The sequence below is a fragment of the Melitaea cinxia genome, chromosome 15 (genome assembly GCF_905220565.1).
Source record: "Melitaea cinxia chromosome 15, ilMelCinx1.1, whole genome shotgun sequence".
Classification (NCBI taxonomy): domain Eukaryota; kingdom Metazoa; phylum Arthropoda; class Insecta; order Lepidoptera; family Nymphalidae; genus Melitaea; species Melitaea cinxia.
Genome location: NC_059408.1, coordinates 2,421,756 through 2,442,500, shown reverse-complemented (window position 1 = coordinate 2,442,500; position 20,745 = coordinate 2,421,756). Strand labels below are relative to the sequence as shown.

The 20,745-nt window shown below is 34.3% G+C and overlaps 2 protein-coding genes across 2 annotated transcripts in view; both read left to right on the top strand.

Annotated features, from left to right (window-relative positions):
* The window catches only part of LOC123660589, an 18,976-nt gene extending 7,753 nt beyond the window's left edge, over nucleotides 1–11,223 (top strand). Inside the window, exons 5-15 of the mRNA XM_045595643.1 lie at nucleotides 603–745; nucleotides 1,034–1,283; nucleotides 1,717–1,984; nucleotides 2,541–2,630; nucleotides 2,758–3,101; nucleotides 8,540–8,682; nucleotides 8,971–9,220; nucleotides 9,654–9,921; nucleotides 10,478–10,567; nucleotides 10,695–11,041; nucleotides 11,125–11,223. Of these exons, the coding sequence (XP_045451599.1) occupies nucleotides 603–745; nucleotides 1,034–1,283; nucleotides 1,717–1,984; nucleotides 2,541–2,630; nucleotides 2,758–3,101; nucleotides 8,540–8,682; nucleotides 8,971–9,220; nucleotides 9,654–9,921; nucleotides 10,478–10,567; nucleotides 10,695–11,041; nucleotides 11,125–11,223 (2,292 nt within the window). The remainder of the gene's footprint in view (nucleotides 1–602; nucleotides 746–1,033; nucleotides 1,284–1,716; nucleotides 1,985–2,540; nucleotides 2,631–2,757; nucleotides 3,102–8,539; nucleotides 8,683–8,970; nucleotides 9,221–9,653; nucleotides 9,922–10,477; nucleotides 10,568–10,694; nucleotides 11,042–11,124) is intronic.
* Nucleotides 11,224–15,572: 4,349 nt separating this feature from the next.
* Nucleotides 15,573–17,062, top strand: LOC123660115 (collagenase-like). The gene is made up of 5 exons (XM_045595219.1): nucleotides 15,573–15,761; nucleotides 15,860–16,127; nucleotides 16,246–16,335; nucleotides 16,544–16,737; nucleotides 16,958–17,062. The coding sequence occupies exons 1-5, from the start codon at nucleotides 15,573–15,575 to the stop codon at nucleotides 17,060–17,062; spliced, it is 846 nt and encodes a 281-aa protein (XP_045451175.1).
* The last annotated feature ends 3,683 nt before the right edge of the window (nucleotides 17,063–20,745 follow it).

Sequence of the window (20,745 nt, the reverse complement as noted above, 5' to 3'; positions counted from 1 at the left end):
TATTGTTTAATTAATAAAGAAGAAACTATTTTTAATAAGTAGGGTAGACGCAAAACTTTGTTTAGCAAAAATTATCTAAGCGTAGTATAAATATGTTTTTTGTAACCACTGTAGTTTGTAAATGTTATAGCAATATATTTCAAGTCTTATGTAAAATGTGTGAGAATGTTACTTGCGGACAAGCTTATGTGCTTTTGCAAGTAAATATAATTTAATGTATGCTTTTCTTAATGTTACAAATAAATAAAAAAAAAGAGTAGAAAGAGATAGATTATAGATATCTGTAATGGGAACTAATAATAATAATAATATTTATTTCAGGTCTAGCCCGTAGTGTTAGTAACAATGTTTCTTATAACCTAGTGTTAGTACAACAAATTTAAAACAATAATATTTTTATATTTACATTCATATTACATGGAGCTTTATCCAATGTCGCAGCATTGGACTCTCCCATCGATCTACAAACATTTTCAGAATACTATTGTGGCTGCCGCGGAAACGCTTAAGTAATTACGCGCACCTCTTGCGCATGATAGTCGTAGTTTAAAGTCATCGACGCGTCTTTCCGCGAAAATTACTGAGGCACTACAGCGCCACAGCAGACCCAACAGCAAAATAGATCATACTTCCGCAAACCGAAAATGAAACGAATGCAGGTCAAAGGCGAGGAGCAATCGATCAGGTTTGTTCAAATGGACCTGATTGAGGTCCAAACGACACACATCGCCGTAGTTGGGCAAAAGTAAAGTATTCACCAAGTGGAGCTTGGCCTTAGTTGGTAAGAAATGCTTAAAGTGTAGTAAGGGATGCAACGTTGAGTAGAATTTACGCGAAACTTCATTTACTTGATCTTCATTACATTGGTTGATTGATGATTGAATTTTAACGCTTAAATTACAATTATTCTGTGTAGAACTTGTTTTTTACCAGTTGATAAATCTTCGACGAAAATAGCGATAAATAATTCAACTAAAGATATAATCTATATAATTAATGTAAGAAATTAAAGAGCTTAAAATGGTGAGATTAGATATAACACAGTATTTAAGGCCAATGTTCGAGTGCAAAACAACGCACTATCGTCCAACATGAAGCTCCTCATCGTCGTCCTCGGCCTGGCTCTAGCTGTTACAGCGGAAGAACCAATCTTCCGTGACTATCATCTAGAGATCGGTATCCCCGAAAGGGCTCGCATAGACGCTGCTGAGGCGGCCGCGGACTTCGACGGTTCCAGGATTATCGGAGGACAGGTTTCAGCACTAGGAGCTAATCCCCACTTGGTATGTTTGATAACTTTTTAACCAACTTCAAAAAAGGGGGACGTTACTCAATTGGACCGTATATCTATATACGTATTTATATATTTTTATGTGTTTGCGGATAACTTCGTCGTTTATGAACCGATTTTGATGATTCTTTTTTTGTTGGAAAGGAGATATGCCAACGGTGGTACCATGATAAGGAAACCGGGATCTGATGGTGGCATCCTAGAGAAATCGAGACAAACATTCGAAAATTGTAGTGGTAACTAGTGTTGTTAATTGTTGTCGTCTATTTACGTTGTATTACTTATGTAATTAAGTCGGTTTTATCGTTTGCTAGCAAACACAATTACAGTAAATAATAAATAGCTTTTGTTTCACATGTAAAATACGTAATAATATTTTTTTTTTGTAAATTAATAATAATATTTTTTTTTTTGTTATTTTTAAGGCTGGTCTACAAATCACATTGACAACCGGACAAAGATCAGTTTGCGGATCTTCTCTTATTAGTAACACTAGACTGGTCACTGCTGCTCACTGTTGGAGAAGTGGTGGTGTACAAGCTAGAACTTTCACCGTTATTCTTGGATCTGTTAACTACAATTCTGGTGGCATTCGTATCTCCACCAGCAATGTTGTTATGCATCCCAGTTACAACATGAATACCCTCCGAAATGATGTTGCTGTCATTCGTATCAGTCGCGTTAACTTCAACAGTAAGTCAATTCTAATTTTATAATTAAATATCGAAAACAACTTTTAGCTTTTGCTAACTTCTGGTTTTATATGTTTTGAGTTTATATCACTAGGTGGAAAATTAGATACTTTTTATCTAAATATAATGTTTAAATTTAGCACAAGCGAATAGGGAATTAGTTCAGTTGTAATACATTAACACGTAAAAAAATTTCTAATGGTTGGGGAACTTAAAATTATTTAAAATGACAGAAGGACGATCCCATGAACAGAGAAACATAGTGGAGTAATAAGGTCTCTATGGGCAGGAAACCCTATAAAAATATACGAGTTAAGCATAATCACATTAATGAGCATTTTTAATATCATATTAAAAATGTTTCGAATTCCCCGTGTGTAAGTAACACAAAAATAAATAATACACAATAATGAATGTTTAAAAATTATTAACTGAGGTCAGGTGACTGGAAATAGGCTATATAGAGCTATATTTGCTACGAAATATAACTACTGTATATATGTCACGACTGTAATGTGTATATTCCACAAAAAACAATTAAAAAACTTTTTTCTCAGACAACATCCGGGCCATCTCGTTAGCCACCGGCTCCAACAACTATGTCGGTGTTACGGCTGTAGCTGCTGGTTTCGGAAGAACGAGCAACAGTAAGCTCATTTTCATTTATAGATAATTCGATCCTTGTTCTTATTTAAGTGCCTGCATATTTTGATAACGATCGTAGAGAGCATTTTAGATGACTTTTTATTCAGTTTTTTTATTTTTTATTTTCAGCCGGCTCAGTATCCAGTGTAGCGAGACATGTAAGCCTGCAAGTCATTGACAACAACACGTGTGCTAGGGTATATGGTACCGCAGTCGTTGGCTCTTCCACTTTGTGCACGTCTAACAGCGGCGGCCGAAGCACCTGCGGAGGTGACTCTGGAGGTCCTCTCGCGGTCGGCAATACCTTGGTCAGTAATTATTTTTCGTTATTTTCTCGTCTTTTATTTTGTACCAGTAACGACTTCACCTTTTACTTTACTGAAATACAATTTCCTTTGCTTATTTTTATAACATTTCTTCTATTTTGCATTGTCTTTTATTTTGTACTAGTAATGACTTCTATTTTTACTTTACTAAAAAAAAAGATTTTATTTGCTTATTGTTATTAATATTTATTTACAATTAATATGTCATTTTTTATTTGAAAAATTTTCTACAGATTGGTATCACTTCCTTCGGTTCGGCCGCCGGTTGCACGTTGGCACCAGCCGGTTTCGCCAGAGTTACCTCATTTGCTTCTTGGCTCAGATCACAATAGACTCCTGTATACCATTATACATAATAATTAAATGTTTTGATGCAATGTTGTTCGTATTATTTGCTTTACGACACCTCTCTACCTCATTTGTTTCATTGGCGAGGCCTAAGTTTTCTGTAGTCTATTAAATATTAAATTACTAATTTAAGAAAATAAAGACTTTAAATATTATACGTGAGAAGAAAATTGTTATTATTTTTTTTTCTTATAAATATAACTTTATTAATTACGCTATTGCGGAAAAAAAGTATACACTATCGAAAATCAAAAATTATTTTATTCAAGTAGACGCAGACAACAAGTACAGAATCAATATTTTCAATTGACATTGTTTCTACTTAGCCAAGAGCTTCCGCCAAAACCGACTAGAGGACGCTACTTTTTTTCTTTACTAACTTAAAAAAATGGACAAAGTTATGAAAGCACTTGAGGCAATAAAAAATTATTTGCATAATCAAAGACAACAAATCCGAGAAGTGGGAAATAACGTTACTGGGCCAGTTACACAGAATATTTATTAGTAGGATGTTTGAAGAAAAGTTTTTAGCATCAGAAAAATATTACGAAAACCTGAAAGAAATAGTAGAAAACCAGAAAAAGAGATTACACACTTTAGAGAGACAGGCGAAAAAAAATTGTTTGGTATTTTTCGGAATAGAAAAATGGATAAATCATACGAGAGCCTAGAAAAAAACTTTATTATATGGACGGAAAAATATCTCTCTGTAAAATTAAGCCACAGTGGCATTCAAGAAATAAAAAGAATAGGAAACAAAGAAGAAAGACTATGCCCGATAGTTTCACAACTCTAGGCACAAAGATAAAAATTATGAAACAGAAAAGAGCACTAAAAGCTACGCATTATTACATTAAAGAAAACTATCTAAAATATGTACTGAAGAAGAGAAGAGAGCTATAGAAACAACTTCAGGTAGATAGAGAAAAGGAAAATATCGCTAGAATTGATTATCATAAACTTATAATTTCAAAAACTAACAGTAAACGAAAGATGCTTGTCACCTGAGAATGCCAATGAAACCAATACAGAGAAAAATACACAAATAAATAAAAGTAACAAAACACAACAAATTGAGGCATCAGTCGAGAGGTCTAGGAGCTTTTCAAAGGAAATCATAAAACACGGAATATTAAACTACGTCCATACTACAACAAATAAAAATTATAATCAAAGCAACCAAGCATATCATTTCGGCGCCTCCTACTCCTCCTGAATGTAACATCGGTATAATAAGAAGGGAGACCCAAAAAATATAGGCAACTATAGATCGACAAGCCTACTACCAACTCTGTACAAGCTCTTCTCCGCGATTATAACCTCGAGAATCTTTACTGTAATCGAAGAAGACAGCTTTATAGAGCAAGCCAGTTTCCGGAAGGGTTTCTCGACGATAGAGTTAATTATAGAGAAGTATCGAGAACAACAGAGACCACGCTATCTCGGATTTTATGACTACCAAAAGGCCTTCGACTCGGTTACTCACGATAGTGTTTGGCAAAAAGTGATACGGAACATATATCTAATATATAAAATTCTCGTGTCATGGTGTTAAACATTGAACTCCTCCGAAACGGCTCGACCGATTTTAATAAAATTTTGTGGGCATATCGGGTAGGTCTGAGAATCGGCCAACATCTATTTTTCATACCCCAAATTTATGGGGGGGGGGGGGATTAAGCGGGTTAATAACATATATGGCAAAGCAACGTTTGCGGGGTCAGCTGGTAATATATATATAAATATAGAAATACTGGGCCAGAGCTTCCCCATAAAGAGAGGTGTAAGACAGGGAGATCCTGTGTCGCCAGAAATATTTATAGCTGTACTCGAAGGTATCATAAACAAACTTAACAGGAGCAAACGAGGAATCTACATACAGGGAACCTTTCTGAGTCACTTACGTTTCGTCATGGTTAAGTGCACGCATATACGAGTAAAAAGACTATATACATTGAATAATCAAATATATGAAGAATCAACACTCTCACTACAAATTGTTATTGTCATTATGTTATCACTGCGAAATAAAAAATGACACTGCGTAGCCATTATAATATATATAAATATGTATATGAAGAATATAATCGAAATGTTACACTTCACTAAATTTTAATTACAAAATATTCAATTAAATTAAATGTAGCCAAGTCGGTCAAGATCCTATCTAAATATACTTGACACTGGATCAATCTAAACAAATGCACAACAATAAATAAATAAATAGACCGTATTCCACCTATATATCTGTTTAATAATTGAGAGGGATCAGATGTTTTTGTACAAACTTATTTGCAAAATACGAAGATACAAGCGGGACCTTAAACAGATGCTCAAATATATGTCTGCATAGATTAGAGATTTTTTCTTTCTTTTACACTAAATTTAACAATAACTGTGCAAATAATTCGCACTAAATAAGTATATATAATAAATATATATATACATAATTTTAATAATTAATTAATTTACAAAAACAAAAGCAATAATAAATTTTTTAGTTGTGGATGCCGGTAGAGCAAGCAATCTATACTAATATATTTGTTTGTAGGGGGTAATCTTCGCAAATACTGATCCGATCATGAAAATTCTTTCACTACCAGAAAACTACACTATTCAGGAGTGATATAGGCCACATTTTATTGTTTTTCAACAATGTAAATCAAAATCAAGTCAAAGTCAATCAAAGTCAAGTAAATGTAAATCAAGTCGGAGGAATGCGAGCGAGATGAACACTTTACTACATATTTGCATCGCAAAAATAAATAACGTCCAACGAAGTGGGCACGAGTCGGCTAGTTATCTATAAAATGACATATTATTTATGTGGAGATAGGAGAGAGTAATTGTGAGGTTTTTTCTAAAAAGGGAGGCAAAAATCTTAATCGTAGCGTATTAATATATATGATATTCATTAACATTTTATAATACATTCTTCTTCTCGTTTTAGTATCTACACATATCTGTATATCATAATATCCTTTAAGTTACGATTTTATACTCAAACATGACTTTTTCACGTGTATTCAACACATAAACGATTGAAAAACCAGTCACTAAAATCCTGAATGAAAAATAATATGCTGTTACTTTTAAGATAATCCTTGTGGCCTGTATATTATAGCTTTCAATCTGAGTGTTAACATGCGAGAGCGTCTAAACCGCGACTTATTATATATAATATTGTTATTTTGACTTCTTTTTGTCCCTGTTTGTTCGATAATACTATAAAATTAAAAATAAATATTTTATTTATTTATTTATGGATACTTTGTATAAGCGAGCTTAACGCTAAAAGCATTCTCTACCAGCCAACCTTAGAACGTATAAGAGCGGATGTTTGTAGGTGCGCAGAATTGGGTATTACTAAAATTAACACTCGGAGAAAAAAAGGGAGGAAAAATAAGGTAAGGTTAGTTACAATCGCTATATTATATATATGAGCAAATAATTCATATACATACTATATAAATATATATACATTATGTCGTCTAGACGTATCCATCTACGGCGATCCTCTGTTAGTGCCTGGCGTGCGCTCTGAGACGACTAGCGAAGCCAAACTTTGTCTTAAACGTTCGGCTGCAAGAGAAACAGTACAATTGCCCGTCTTTATTGTATGTGTAATCGTACGAGGGCTTAAGACGGGATTTCCGTTGTTCGCGCTTAGCATCTAGGCTTGCTAAGCGACTGGATTCAAAGATTGATATACTTGATTTGATGGTTCGTCTCCATTCTGTCCTATTTTGTGCCAGCTCCTCCCACGAGTCCAAAGACATGCCGCAAGCTGATAAGTGGCGCTTAAGGACGTCTTTATATCGGAGGTATTGACCTCCGGCTTTCCTCTTCCCACAACTAAGCTCCGAATAAAGCAATGCCTTTGGCAGTCTGGTATCGTCCATTCGTACTACATGTCCGCACCATCAAAGTTGGTTGGTCATCAGTAAGCATTCAATACCTTCGACTCCCGCCTTTCGTAACACCTCAGAGTTAGGCACTCGATCCTGCCATTTCACTCGGAGAATAGTACGCAAGCACTTCATATGAAAGCTGTCAAGTCGCTTAATATCACCTTTGTATGCACACCAGGTCTCAGCGGAGTACATTAGGATTGGAAGTATTAGCTAGCCTTGTGTACTATTATTTTGGTTTTAAGCGTCAGGTCATGACAATGCGAATTCCATACCCTTGTATATAATTTTCCAAATGCAGCCGCAGCTCTTGCTATACGCGAGGCGATTTCAGAATCTAAGCGATTATCGTTTTTGAGCAATGTTCCGAGGTATCTAAATGACGAGACTACGTCAAGTTCCCTTCCATTAAGGTGTATAGCGGACGGATCAGCAATCATGCCTCGAGTTGGCTGTTTTAATATCTGCGTCTTAGACGCATTTACCGTTAATCCAAATCTTTGACAAGATTTGTCCAGATCTTCAATATACTGCCTGAGGTTGCTCATGCTATCAGCCATTAGACAGATATCATCGGCGTAAAGAATTTCCAGTACCGGACGCTGCTGAACTTTGCCTTTGGCTCTAAATCGAGACAAATTAAAGACCCCGCCATCAGTTCTTGTATTTATAACTATTTGACCACTGCTACTCCAGAGCGCATCCTTCAGCACTGCAGCGAAATAGAGAGCAAAAAGACATGCATGCATACATGCATACACAATAATTAATAAGCTAACAACGATAAACAAAACAATATAGAACACACTGTGTTTATTGAGTTCACCAAATTAGGTTAAATTTTCGCTAAGAAGCTTGCTTGTCTCTTAAATGAGTCACGTGAAGGAACTTTACAGATGGACTCAGGTAACATGTTCCAGAGATGAACAGCAGTAGCAGCAAATGAATTAGACAAAAACCCAGACCGATAAATAGGAGTAGAAAGAGATAGATTATAGATATCTGTAATGGGAACTAATAATAATAATAATAATATTTATTTCAGGTCTAGCCCGTAGTGTTAGTAACAATGTTTCTTATAACCTAGTGTTAGTACAACAAATTTAAAACAATAATATTTTTATATTTACATTCATATTACATGGAGCTTTATCCAATGTCGCAGCATTGGACTCTCCCATCGATCTACAAACATTTTCAGAATACTATTGTGGCTGCCGCGGAAACGCTTAAGTAATTACGCGCACCTCTTGCGCATGATAGTCGTAGTTTAAAGTCATCGACGCGTCTTTCCGCGAAAATTACTGAGGCACTACAGCGCCACAGCAGACCCAACAGCAAAATAGATCATACTTCCGCAAACCGAAAATGAAACGAATGCAGGTCAAAGGCGAGGAGCAATCGATCAGGTTTGTTCAAATGGACCTGATTGAGGTCCAAACGACACACATCGCCGTAGTTGGGCAAAAGTAAAGTATTCACCAAGTGGAGCTTGGCCTTAGTTGGTAAGAAATGCTTAAAGTGTAGTAAGGGATGCAACGTTGAGTAGAATTTACGCGAAACTTCATTTACTTGATCTTCATTACATTGGTTGATTGATGATTGAATTTTAACGCTTAAATTACAATTATTCTGTGTAGAACTTGTTTTTTACCAGTTGATAAATCTTCGACGAAAATAGCGATAAATAATTCAACTAAAGATATAATCTATATAATTAATGTAAGAAATTAAAGAGCTTAAAATGGTGAGATTAGATATAACACAGTATTTAAGGCCAATGTTCGAGTGCAAAACAACGCACTATCGTCCAACATGAAGCTCCTCATCGTCGTCCTCGGCCTGGCTCTAGCTGTTACAGCGGAAGAACCAATCTTCCGTGACTATCATCTAGAGATCGGTATCCCCGAAAGGGCTCGCATAGACGCTGCTGAGGCGGCCGCGGACTTCGACGGTTCCAGGATTATCGGAGGACAGGTTTCAGCACTAGGAGCTAATCCCCACTTGGTATGTTTGATAACTTTTTAACCAACTTCAAAAAAGGGGGACGTTACTCAATTGGACCGTATATCTATATACGTATTTATATATTTTTATGTGTTTGCGGATAACTTCGTCGTTTATGAACCGATTTTGATGATTCTTTTTTTGTTGGAAAGGAGATATGCCAACGGTGGTACCATGATAAGGAAACCGGGATCTGATGGTGGCATCCTAGAGAAATCGAGACAAACATTCGAAAATTGTAGTGGTAACTAGTGTTGTTAATTGTTGTCGTCTATTTACGTTGTATTACTTATGTAATTAAGTCGGTTTTATCGTTTGCTAGCAAACACAATTACAGTAAATAATAAATAGCTTTTGTTTCACATGTAAAATACGTAATAATATTTTTTTTTTGTAAATTAATAATAATATTTTTTTTTTTGTTATTTTTAAGGCTGGTCTACAAATCACATTGACAACCGGACAAAGATCAGTTTGCGGATCTTCTCTTATTAGTAACACTAGACTGGTCACTGCTGCTCACTGTTGGAGAAGTGGTGGTGTACAAGCTAGAACTTTCACCGTTATTCTTGGATCTGTTAACTACAATTCTGGTGGCATTCGTATCTCCACCAGCAATGTTGTTATGCATCCCAGTTACAACATGAATACCCTCCGAAATGATGTTGCTGTCATTCGTATCAGTCGCGTTAACTTCAACAGTAAGTCAATTCTAATTTTATAATTAAATATCGAAAACAACTTTTAGCTTTTGCTAACTTCTGGTTTTATATGTTTTGAGTTTATATCACTAGGTGGAAAATTAGATACTTTTTATCTAAATATAATGTTTAAATTTAGCACAAGCGAATAGGGAATTAGTTCAGTTGTAATACATTAACACGTAAAAAAATTTCTAATGGTTGGGGAACTTAAAATTATTTAAAATGACAGAAGGACGATCCCATGAACAGAGAAACATAGTGGAGTAATAAGGTCTCTATGGGCAGGAAACCCTATAAAAATATACGAGTTAAGCATAATCACATTAATGAGCATTTTTAATATCATATTAAAAATGTTTCGAATTCCCCGTGTGTAAGTAACACAAAAATAAATAATACACAATAATGAATGTTTAAAAATTATTAACTGAGGTCAGGTGACTGGAAATAGGCTATATAGAGCTATATTTGCTACGAAATATAACTACTGTATATATGTCACGACTGTAATGTGTATATTCCACAAAAAACAATTAAAAAACTTTTTTCTCAGACAACATCCGGGCCATCTCGTTAGCCACCGGCTCCAACAACTATGTCGGTGTTACGGCTGTAGCTGCTGGTTTCGGAAGAACGAGCAACAGTAAGCTCATTTTCATTTATAGATAATTCGATCCTTGTTCTTATTTAAGTGCCTGCATATTTTGATAACGATCGTAGAGAGCATTTTAGATGACTTTTTATTCAGTTTTTTTATTTTTTATTTTCAGCCGGCTCAGTATCCAGTGTAGCGAGACATGTAAGCCTGCAAGTCATTGACAACAACACGTGTGCTAGGGTATATGGTACCGCAGTCGTTGGCTCTTCCACTTTGTGCACGTCTAACAGCGGCGGCCGAAGCACCTGCGGAGGTGACTCTGGAGGTCCTCTCGCGGTCGGCAATACCTTGGTCAGTAATTATTTTTCGTTATTTTCTCGTCTTTTATTTTGTACCAGTAACGACTTCACCTTTTACTTTACTGAAATACAATTTCCTTTGCTTATTTTTATAACATTTCTTCTATTTTGCATTGTCTTTTATTTTGTACTAGTAATGACTTCTATTTTTACTTTACTAAAAAAAAAGATTTTATTTGCTTATTGTTATTAATATTTATTTACAATTAATATGTCATTTTTTATTTGAAAAATTTTCTACAGATTGGTATCACTTCCTTCGGTTCGGCCGCCGGTTGCACGTTGGCACCAGCCGGTTTCGCCAGAGTTACCTCATTTGCTTCTTGGCTCAGATCACAATAGACTCCTGTATACCATTATACATAATAATTAAATGTTTTGATGCAATGTTGTTCGTATTATTTGCTTTACGACACCTCTCTACCTCATTTGTTTCATTGGCGAGGCCTAAGTTTTCTGTAGTCTATTAAATATTAAATTACTAATTTAAGAAAATAAAGACTTTAAATATTATACGTGAGAAGAAAATTGTTATTATTTTTTTTTCTTATAAATATAACTTTATTAATTACGCTATTGCGGAAAAAAAGTATACACTATCGAAAATCAAAAATTATTTTATTCAAGTAGACGCAGACAACAAGTACAGAATCAATATTTTCAATTGACATTGTTTCTACTTAGCCAAGAGCTTCCGCCAAAACCGACTAGAGGACGCTACTTTTTTTCTTTACTAACTTAAAAAAATGGACAAAGTTATGAAAGCACTTGAGGCAATAAAAAATTATTTGCATAATCAAAGACAACAAATCCGAGAAGTGGGAAATAACGTTACTGGGCCAGTTACACAGAATATTTATTAGTAGGATGTTGGAAGAAAAGTTTTTAGCATCAGAAGAAAATCACGAAAACCTGAAAGAAATAGTAAAAGAGGAAAAGAGAAAAACCAGGAAAAGAGATTACACACTTTAGAGACACAGGCGAGAAAAAAATGTTTGGTATCTTTCGGAATACCAATTTTTCGGAATAGAAGAAATGGAAAAATCACACGAGAGCCAAGAAAGAAGCTTTATTATATGGACGGAAAAATATGTCTCTGTAAAAATAAGCCACAATGGCATTCAAGAAATAAAAAGAATAGGAAAGAAAGAATAAAGACTATGCCCGACAGTAATGACCTTCACAACTCTAGGCACAAAGATAATAATTATGAAACAGAAAAGAGCACTAAAAGATACGCATTATTACTTTAAAGAAAACTATCTAAAATATGTACTGAAGAAGAGAAGGGAGCTACAAAAACAACTTCAGGTAGATAGAGAAAAGGAAAATATCGCTAGAATTGATTATCATAAACTAATAATTTCAAAAACTAACAGTAAACGAAAGATGCTTGTCACCTGAGAATGACCTGAGAATCACCACTGAAAACAATATAGAGAAAAATACACAAATAAATAAAAATAACAAAACACAACAAATTGAGGCATCAGTCGAGAGGTCTAGGAGCTTTTCAAAGGAAATCATAAAACACGGAATATTAAACTACGTCCATACTACAACAAATAAAAATTATAATCAAAGCAACCAAGCATATCATTTCGGCGCCTCTTCCTCCTTCAACACAATAAAGAAAATCAAACAAAAACAAACAAAATGATCTTTCGAACCGTCTGGTTACCGTGGAAAAACACAACTATTTATTTGTTTTGTTGGTTCAAACAATCGTAAAAAGTTTATGGTGAACTAGTCACTTACAGTAGTACACAACATTTACATAAAAAAAAACTTTGTTCCATCGTTACATCAAAAACTATTAACAAACAAAATCATAAACCAAAGAAACAGCACGAACACACTGCAAGAAGGTCACACTGAACATGAAAAAGAAGATAACATAAAAACATGCCAGCAACACCGCTCGCTCGCTGAACTATTCAATTTGATATTACTAAAGTCTGAACGCCTGGACAATAGTCCGAATGTAACATCGTTATAATAAGAAGGGAGACCCAAAAAATATAGGCAACTATAGATCGATAAGCCTACTACCAACTTTGAACAAGCTCTTCTCCGCGATTATAACCTCGAGAATCTTTCCTGTAATCGAAGAAGACAGCCTATAGAGCAAGCCAGTTTCCGGAAGGGTTTCTCGACAATAGACCGTACTACATACTTTAGAGTTAATTATAGAGAAGTATCGGGAACAACAGAGACCACACTATCTCGGATTGATTGACTATCAAAAGGCCTTCGACTCGGTTACTCACGATAGCGTTTGGCAAACCTTGAAAGACCAGGGAGTAAACGAGTAACTGTATAAAAAAGTGATACGAAACATATATAATAATAACATTGGTAAAACTAGAAATACTGGGCCATAGCTTCCCCATAAAAAGAGGTGTAAGACAGGGAGATCCTGTGTCGCCAAAAATATTCATAGCTGTACTCGAAGGTATCACAAACAAAGTTAACTGGAGCAAGCGAGGAATCTACATACAGGGAACCTTTCTGAGTCACTTATGTTTCGTCGATGACACAGTAATATTATCCGAGACAAACTCACAACTGCAGCTCATGATCAATGACTTACAAATAGCTAGCGCCGAAGTAGGACTACAAATCAATCTCACTATACCATAGTAATGGTTTAGTGAGACATGGACAGAGAGAGGTGGGCATCATTCGAGGAGGCCTTTATCAAACCCGGAGACCTTATTTAACCTAAGTAATTTAGTATAAGTAAAAGTAAATATAAACAACTTGTAAAACTTCATAATAATAAATTAATTATAGTTTCTAAGATGTACTGTAGCATGGTCAAATAAAGGCTTTTTATTTATTTAGGCGTCGTCATCACTGATGATCTTAAATGGGTCAGTAATATCCACTTAATCACCAAGAAAGTGAAGTCTCGCCTACCTCGTCACAGAGGCATTCGGAGTACTTTTACGTCTGAGATCGTGACTAAAATCTACAAAACCTTCGTCTGACCTATTTAAACGGATTTCAAGTATGGAACCCATACTTTGTAAGACAATGATTTACTTGAAAAAGTTCAAAGATGGGTTACCAAAATCCCTCAACTAGGGAGACTTGATTACAAGGAAAGGAAACGGATCCTGTGCTTAATTAGCCTCAAAGATCGAAGTGAGAGATAAAACTTGATTGTAACAGCCCAAAACAACAAGCAATTTAAGAAGAGCATCCACTACAAGCAGATACGAATCACTGAATAGAGCTCCCTGACCCTAAAATACTTGCGACTGAACGCCAATTCGCACCACGCCTCGTCGAGAGCGCGAGAGTAGTCAAACCAAGCGAGTCTCGCCATTAGTGTAAGCCCGCGGTAATTTATTTTGGCGCGTTTTTTTTTTATTTATTTATTTAGCAATTATAAAAGGGACGCTAAAATGAGTTAAAATAAATTGATTAAATTACATGGTACTATCATAATGTTCATGATTTACTTAAAGTAATTGTTTCGTACAATCGTACAAAATTATTTTTATAGGTAATAAAGTATATGAATCACAATTGTTTTACTTTCATCAAATAGATACATACACTAAATTTACCATGTGCGGTTCTTATCAGAAAACAACTTACAAAAAACAACAATATTTTCCACACTTAAGGGGCTACACTACCTCAGCTCGAATTCAGATTTCACCCGTACTAACCACACGTGAGAATTGAAAGCGCTTGGTTGTTCATCGCGCGAATTATGTGTATTTTCTCCCCACAAACATTATCAATAGTTATTTTTAAAAAAACGCAATATATAAAATGTTCTTCATACTTATTTCAATTACCATGTTTAATCTCAAGTCCATAACTTCTATATTTACTGAGATATTAAGGTCTTAATACAAAAATAGAGGTAACTTTGCAATTTTTTTGTATCGAGAAAATTTTATGGAATCGTGTTTTCGAAACATATGAAAGATAGTTTATGTCCTGAACTTTACCACACATATATATAAATTTCAAACTTAAATATTCAGTAGTTTGGAAGATATGGACAACCTGCCGAGTGGAAAATAAGCAATTTCAGGTAGCATACACTCTTAAATTAATGTTAAAAAAGTGTTGTTAATCAGATTACCAATTATAATCAATTACTTAAATTTCAAATTAATTTTACAATAAAACCCTTAAGAATTATAAACTACATTTACAGTAGATACTATATATATTTACAGTACATAGTAGGGAATATATCCGCCAATCCGCATTGGAGCAGCGTGGTGGATTAAGCTCTGATCCTTCTCCTACATGGGGAAAGAGGCCTATGCCCAGTAGTGGGATATTACAGGCTGAATTTTTTATGAAATGTGATTCGTTTTAAAAAAAAAAATTTGTACCACAACCCGTAGAAACTATACTCGTTAAATTTATGAAACGGATTAATTTATCTGTCCATTAGTTTACTGAGTAGTTTGAGGTGAAAGAGAAATATATATATTAGAAACTTATCTGTTGGATACCGGATTATAAATTAAATAATTATTTAAAAGTTTATCGGAAACTAGTGAAACAGGCCTTACATTTTTATATTTTATTGGTAGTATTTGTTAACCGGATCGACATTCGGGGTCAAATAGATAAGCCCTATTTTAACTTTGATTAGATACATGTTACTATAAAAGTAGTTATTGTAATCTTGTAAAGCACATTCGCTCAATAAAATGAACTTCTTAATTGTGGTTGCTCTAGCCCTGGCCGTTGCAGCTGAGGATTCTATCACTACTAACTATCATGAAGCGATTGGCATTCCTGAAGCTACACGTATCTGGTTAGCGGAAAGGGCGCAAGATTTTGATGGTAGCAAAATAGTAGGAGGACAGGCTTCAGCTCTTGGCGCTAATCCTCATCTGGTAAGATTCATAAAACACACAAAATTATGTTCTTATTATTGATATTATGTGATGTTTTATACAATTTATTGTACCATCTATCGTCTATGTACCATCAGGGTGGCTTGATTATTGTATTGACAAACGGCAGACAATCGGTATGCGGATCTTCGCTTATCTCGAACACCAAGTTGGTGACCGCAGCTCACTGCTGGAGGGACTCTAACTCACAAGCTCGTCAGTTCACTGTCGTCCTCGGATCTCTTCGTCTATTTTCGGGAGGTGTTCGCATAGAAACCAGAAGTGTCCAAGCCCATGCCAGCTATAACACCCAGAATCTCAACAATGACATAGCTATTATTTCCATCAGCCACGTAACCTTTACCAGTATGTTGATTTTAATAATATTAATTATTTTTTATATTACTAGTACCGAAGGAGATTCATGACATACGTAAACTGCATGTGAATATGTCTTATAGCAAACTATTTTTTTCCGTTCCAGACGCAATTCGGCGAGTTGCATTAGCCACTGGTAGTAATAATTATGTTGGTGTCTGGGCAACGGCTGCTGGATTCGGCAAAACTAGCGATTGTAAGTTTAAGTATAATTTCCTCTTGTACAGTTTTATAATTTTGCAGGAATATATTAAAATTAATTGAAATTTAAGTACCGAAAATATACCTACTTAATATTTTAAGCCTTGAAAACATACGTGTAAGATTTAAGAAATGGAAATTGGTTCAAAAACATTATGCTAACCAAAGATATGGGATGAATTATTTTATTTTATTATCTGTAGCTGCTGGCATATCAAACAGTCAGTCACAGAAACATGTCACTATGCAAGTTATTACCAACGCCGTCTGTACCAGCACTTTTGGTCCCAGTGTCATTACTGCTTCGACAATGTGTACTGCCACTAATGCCGGAAGTACGTGCAACGGTGACTCCGGTGGCCCTCTTGTTATTGGCAGTGGCGACAATCGTCAGTTGGTATGTGCTTTAGACATTAATTTCTGTATGATATATATTTTATTAAAATAACAGCAAACATGAAGACGATTCGTCCAATGTTAAGTGAATATTATTAATAAGAACTTATAATCTAATTTTCTATGAGACTGTGACCTGACCCCGGTTAAGGTTGTACTCTGTTGTTATGCTCAGTTTCTTGGTGTTTTTAAGTTAAAATAACTAATATTCCTGATTACAGATCGGTATCACCTCATTCGGATCTGGCTCTGGGTGCTCACGTCGCTTACCAGCCGGTTTTACAAGAGTCACTTCCTTCGCCACTTGGATCAACGCGCGCTTGTAGACATATTTAAGACGATTAGTAATGTACATAAATATTTTTTTATATAAAACGGTTTTTTGTTCTTTTTTCACCCGTAAAAACATTTCAGGAGCCCTGTAATATTACGTACCTTGTTCGTCTAGTTTACTCAAGATTACTTAAAAAGTAGTTATCAGATCTTGATCAAATAAATAAATAATAGGAACTACAAGACTAGCATCAGCTTTCGATTAAAACAAGAATCATCAAAATCGGTCGACCCAGTAAAAAGTTATGAGATATAATACAAGGTAGGTCGACAAAAAATAGTGAAGTAAATATGCATTATTAGATGTAACTAAAAAGTATTGTCATATCTCAATTAAACTTGAATGATTCTTTATTCTCGTGATTAAGAGGAAACATACATGAAAAGAAAATATAATCGAATTAAAACCTCCTCGTTTTTGGCAGTCGGTTAAAATTAGAAATAGCACTTTTTGTATTTTTTTTTTTAAATCTTACATTACACTATTGTCACCTTTTCACAATAAATTAAACTATGACCTTGAAATTCTGTTAACTCTGAGGACCTGGGGTCTGAAGGTTGAACTGTCTGATTATCTGGTATGATTTTTATTAATCTATACTAATATTATAAAGAGGTAAAGTTTAGAACTCTGTTTGTATGTAGGGGGTAATCTTCGCAAATACTGATCCGATCATGAAAATTCTTTCATTAACAAAAAGCTACACTATTCAGGAGTGCTATAGGCTATATTTTATTGTAATTGAACAAAAAATTCAGTAAATAAGAAAAAGATTAAAATATAATATCAAAATGTTAAATAAACTAGCGCCTTCTATCGCTATTAGAAAACAATTTATTAGTCTTTCGACATTATTAATTTAGTCTTATTTTAGTCTATCGACGACGTTTTCTCGATTTTTGATAGATGGCGTTGGAGCAACATATTATTTATTTAAGTGCTATAAAATTTGTTATTTAAAGTATGTTATTTGGTTCTGTAATTTAAAATAATAAATACATGGAAGCAACATATTATTTAAGTGCTATAAAATTTGTTCTTTAAAGTATGTTATTTGGTTAATAAAATAATAATTAACGCCCAACGAAGTGGGCACGGGTCGGCTAGTATATAAATAAATAAATAGGCCATATTTCACCTATCTACCTGCCAATCAGTAGATATATGCCACCAAAACCAAATATTGTTACATATTTATGCACATTTTACAATACATGCTTCTTCTCGTTCTAATATATGACAATTTATCATATTGTTTAAGGTACGATTTTATTCTCAAATACGACTTTTTCATGTGTATTTAACGCAGAAACTATTAAAAAACCAGTTACTAAAATTCTAAATGAAAAATAATATTTTGTTACTTATAAGATAATTCGTGGCCTGTGATTTGTATAGGTACATTGTTATTTTTACTTCTTGTTGTACCTGTTTGCTTGACTAATAAAATAAAATGAAAAATAAATATTTCATATGTTATAAACATAATGTTAACGCTTAAATTACAATTATTATATGTAGTACTGATTTTTTATCTGTTTGATAATTCTTAGAAAAATTTAGCGATGATTCAACTACAGTTATACTCTATTAATTAATTTAGAAAATTAAAGAGATTAAAATGAAAATGAATGAATGAATGCTTAAATTAGATACAAAACAGTATTTAAGGCCAATGTTCGACTGCAAAACTACGCACTATCGTCCAACATGAAGCTCCTCATCGTCGTCCTCGGCCTGGCTCTAGCTGTTACAGCGGAAGAACCAATCTTCCGTGACTATCATCTAGAGATCGGTATCCCCGAAAGGGCTCGCATAGACGCTGCTGAGGCGGCCGCGGACTTCGCGGATAAATATGACATTGGAACAGTAAAAGACTACGAGGCACGCATTAATCTGATAGTTGACAAATACTGTAGTAATAGGCCATAAGAATGTTCAATAGAGGATAATTTAGAAATAGAAGAACAAGTAAGAAAATTACTAAAAAAGAGATCTGATAGAGGAATCATACAGACTTAGACAAAAATAACCAAAAGGCTTTACTATCACGTGGATAGGAAGCGAATTTGGCTCTAATGCGATTAAGGCGGTTGAAACGAGCTACTCAACTAAAGTTATTACCAGAGATACGAGTATATTGTTCTTTTAGTGACTAAGTATAATTCATGTTATATATTCCAATCCCTTCTGAAGAAGACATAGACCAGTGCTTTTAGCTTTTAAAACAAAAAAATCATCGTATAATGAATCCCATTATAAAAGAAATGAAAACAACGAAAATGAAAGGAATAATAAATTACGGACGATCTGAGGTCGGGAAGTGGTAGGGGAGGGTTTAAAGCTAAAAAAAAAAAAACGGTTTATCTCGATTTCCAGCTAAACTACAAGTCCTATGGAGATAAAAGTTCAATAGCAAAGTTGTAGGTACTAAAAAGATTTACAACTTTTGTATTTACACTTTTTTAACATAACCTCAAAATTCATGTGAAAAATTCAAAAAACCTAGTTTTTGTTTTTTTTTTATCTTTCTTTTACAAGTCTTTTTTCTACTAAATTTGGTGTAAACTTACATTTTCATTTTCTAAACGCACTGTAATTTTTTTGATTTAAAATATTTATTTTTTCACCCTATTTTGCCCTCAATATCGAAAAAGCACCATCATTTTCAATCGAAAATTCTCACGTCAAAATATCAGTTTTTTTTTTAAAAGTCTGTGCGCTTTTTGTTTATTGAAATCTCTACTTTCTGATGGTGTAAAAAAAATACATTACTATGGTAAATGTTTTCCGAAAGTAAAGAATATATATAAGTTTGAACTTTTTTGTTTTTACAATAAATTTAATTCGGCTTTTGACTTAAAATTTAACAATGAATTTATATTTTGTATTGGTGGATGAATAATGTTCCAAATTTTATTATAGGAGTAACAAAACCACCAAGGAACGCGGCGGTTTTGTGTAATTTGATAGATTCGGGCTGAACTTTTTTGTGTATATTCACTATTCACTTTGGAGCATTTTATCTTAAGATAGATAAGGTAGTTAAGTTTTTTTAGAAGACATTACCCTACACATAAGCGTGACAATGTGCAATGTTCTTTAGACTGACAAATTCAGTAAGCAAGCATTATTTAGATGAGAACTCACGTGTGACCTGGGCCTCATCAGAAAAGCAGAAACGAGCACAGGCACTTAGGACACGCTGTATCAGTCTTTTGCTTCAATCTAACAAACACGGCACGTGTTACGTATACAGAGTCAGCCTAATTCAACCTTGGTAATTTGAGTGACTCGCACAACAGAATCATCATATCATCAGTAACGTAACTCAGTATATTATAAATAATTTTTAATAGGTATGTAAAAACAGTTCTTGACGACATTTGAAACGTGGTTTTCAAAGTTTAAGTTTGGGTCAAAGCTCACTCTCGAGTTCTTGGTCTCTTAGACTCTTTGAAAATTGACCTACACATCTTTTTAGATTCCAATATTATTAACTTTGATTATTTTGGGTTTGAAATTAGGGAATTGTTCACCGACTAGGTAGAAATTTCTGTAAATCCTCGTTAATTTGAATTAAAGCATCCGCTGTATTTTGAGATAGAAACTAAAAATACAGCTGGACGTTATCTACATAGAAGTGATATTTGCAATGAGTAAACCACTTAGAGC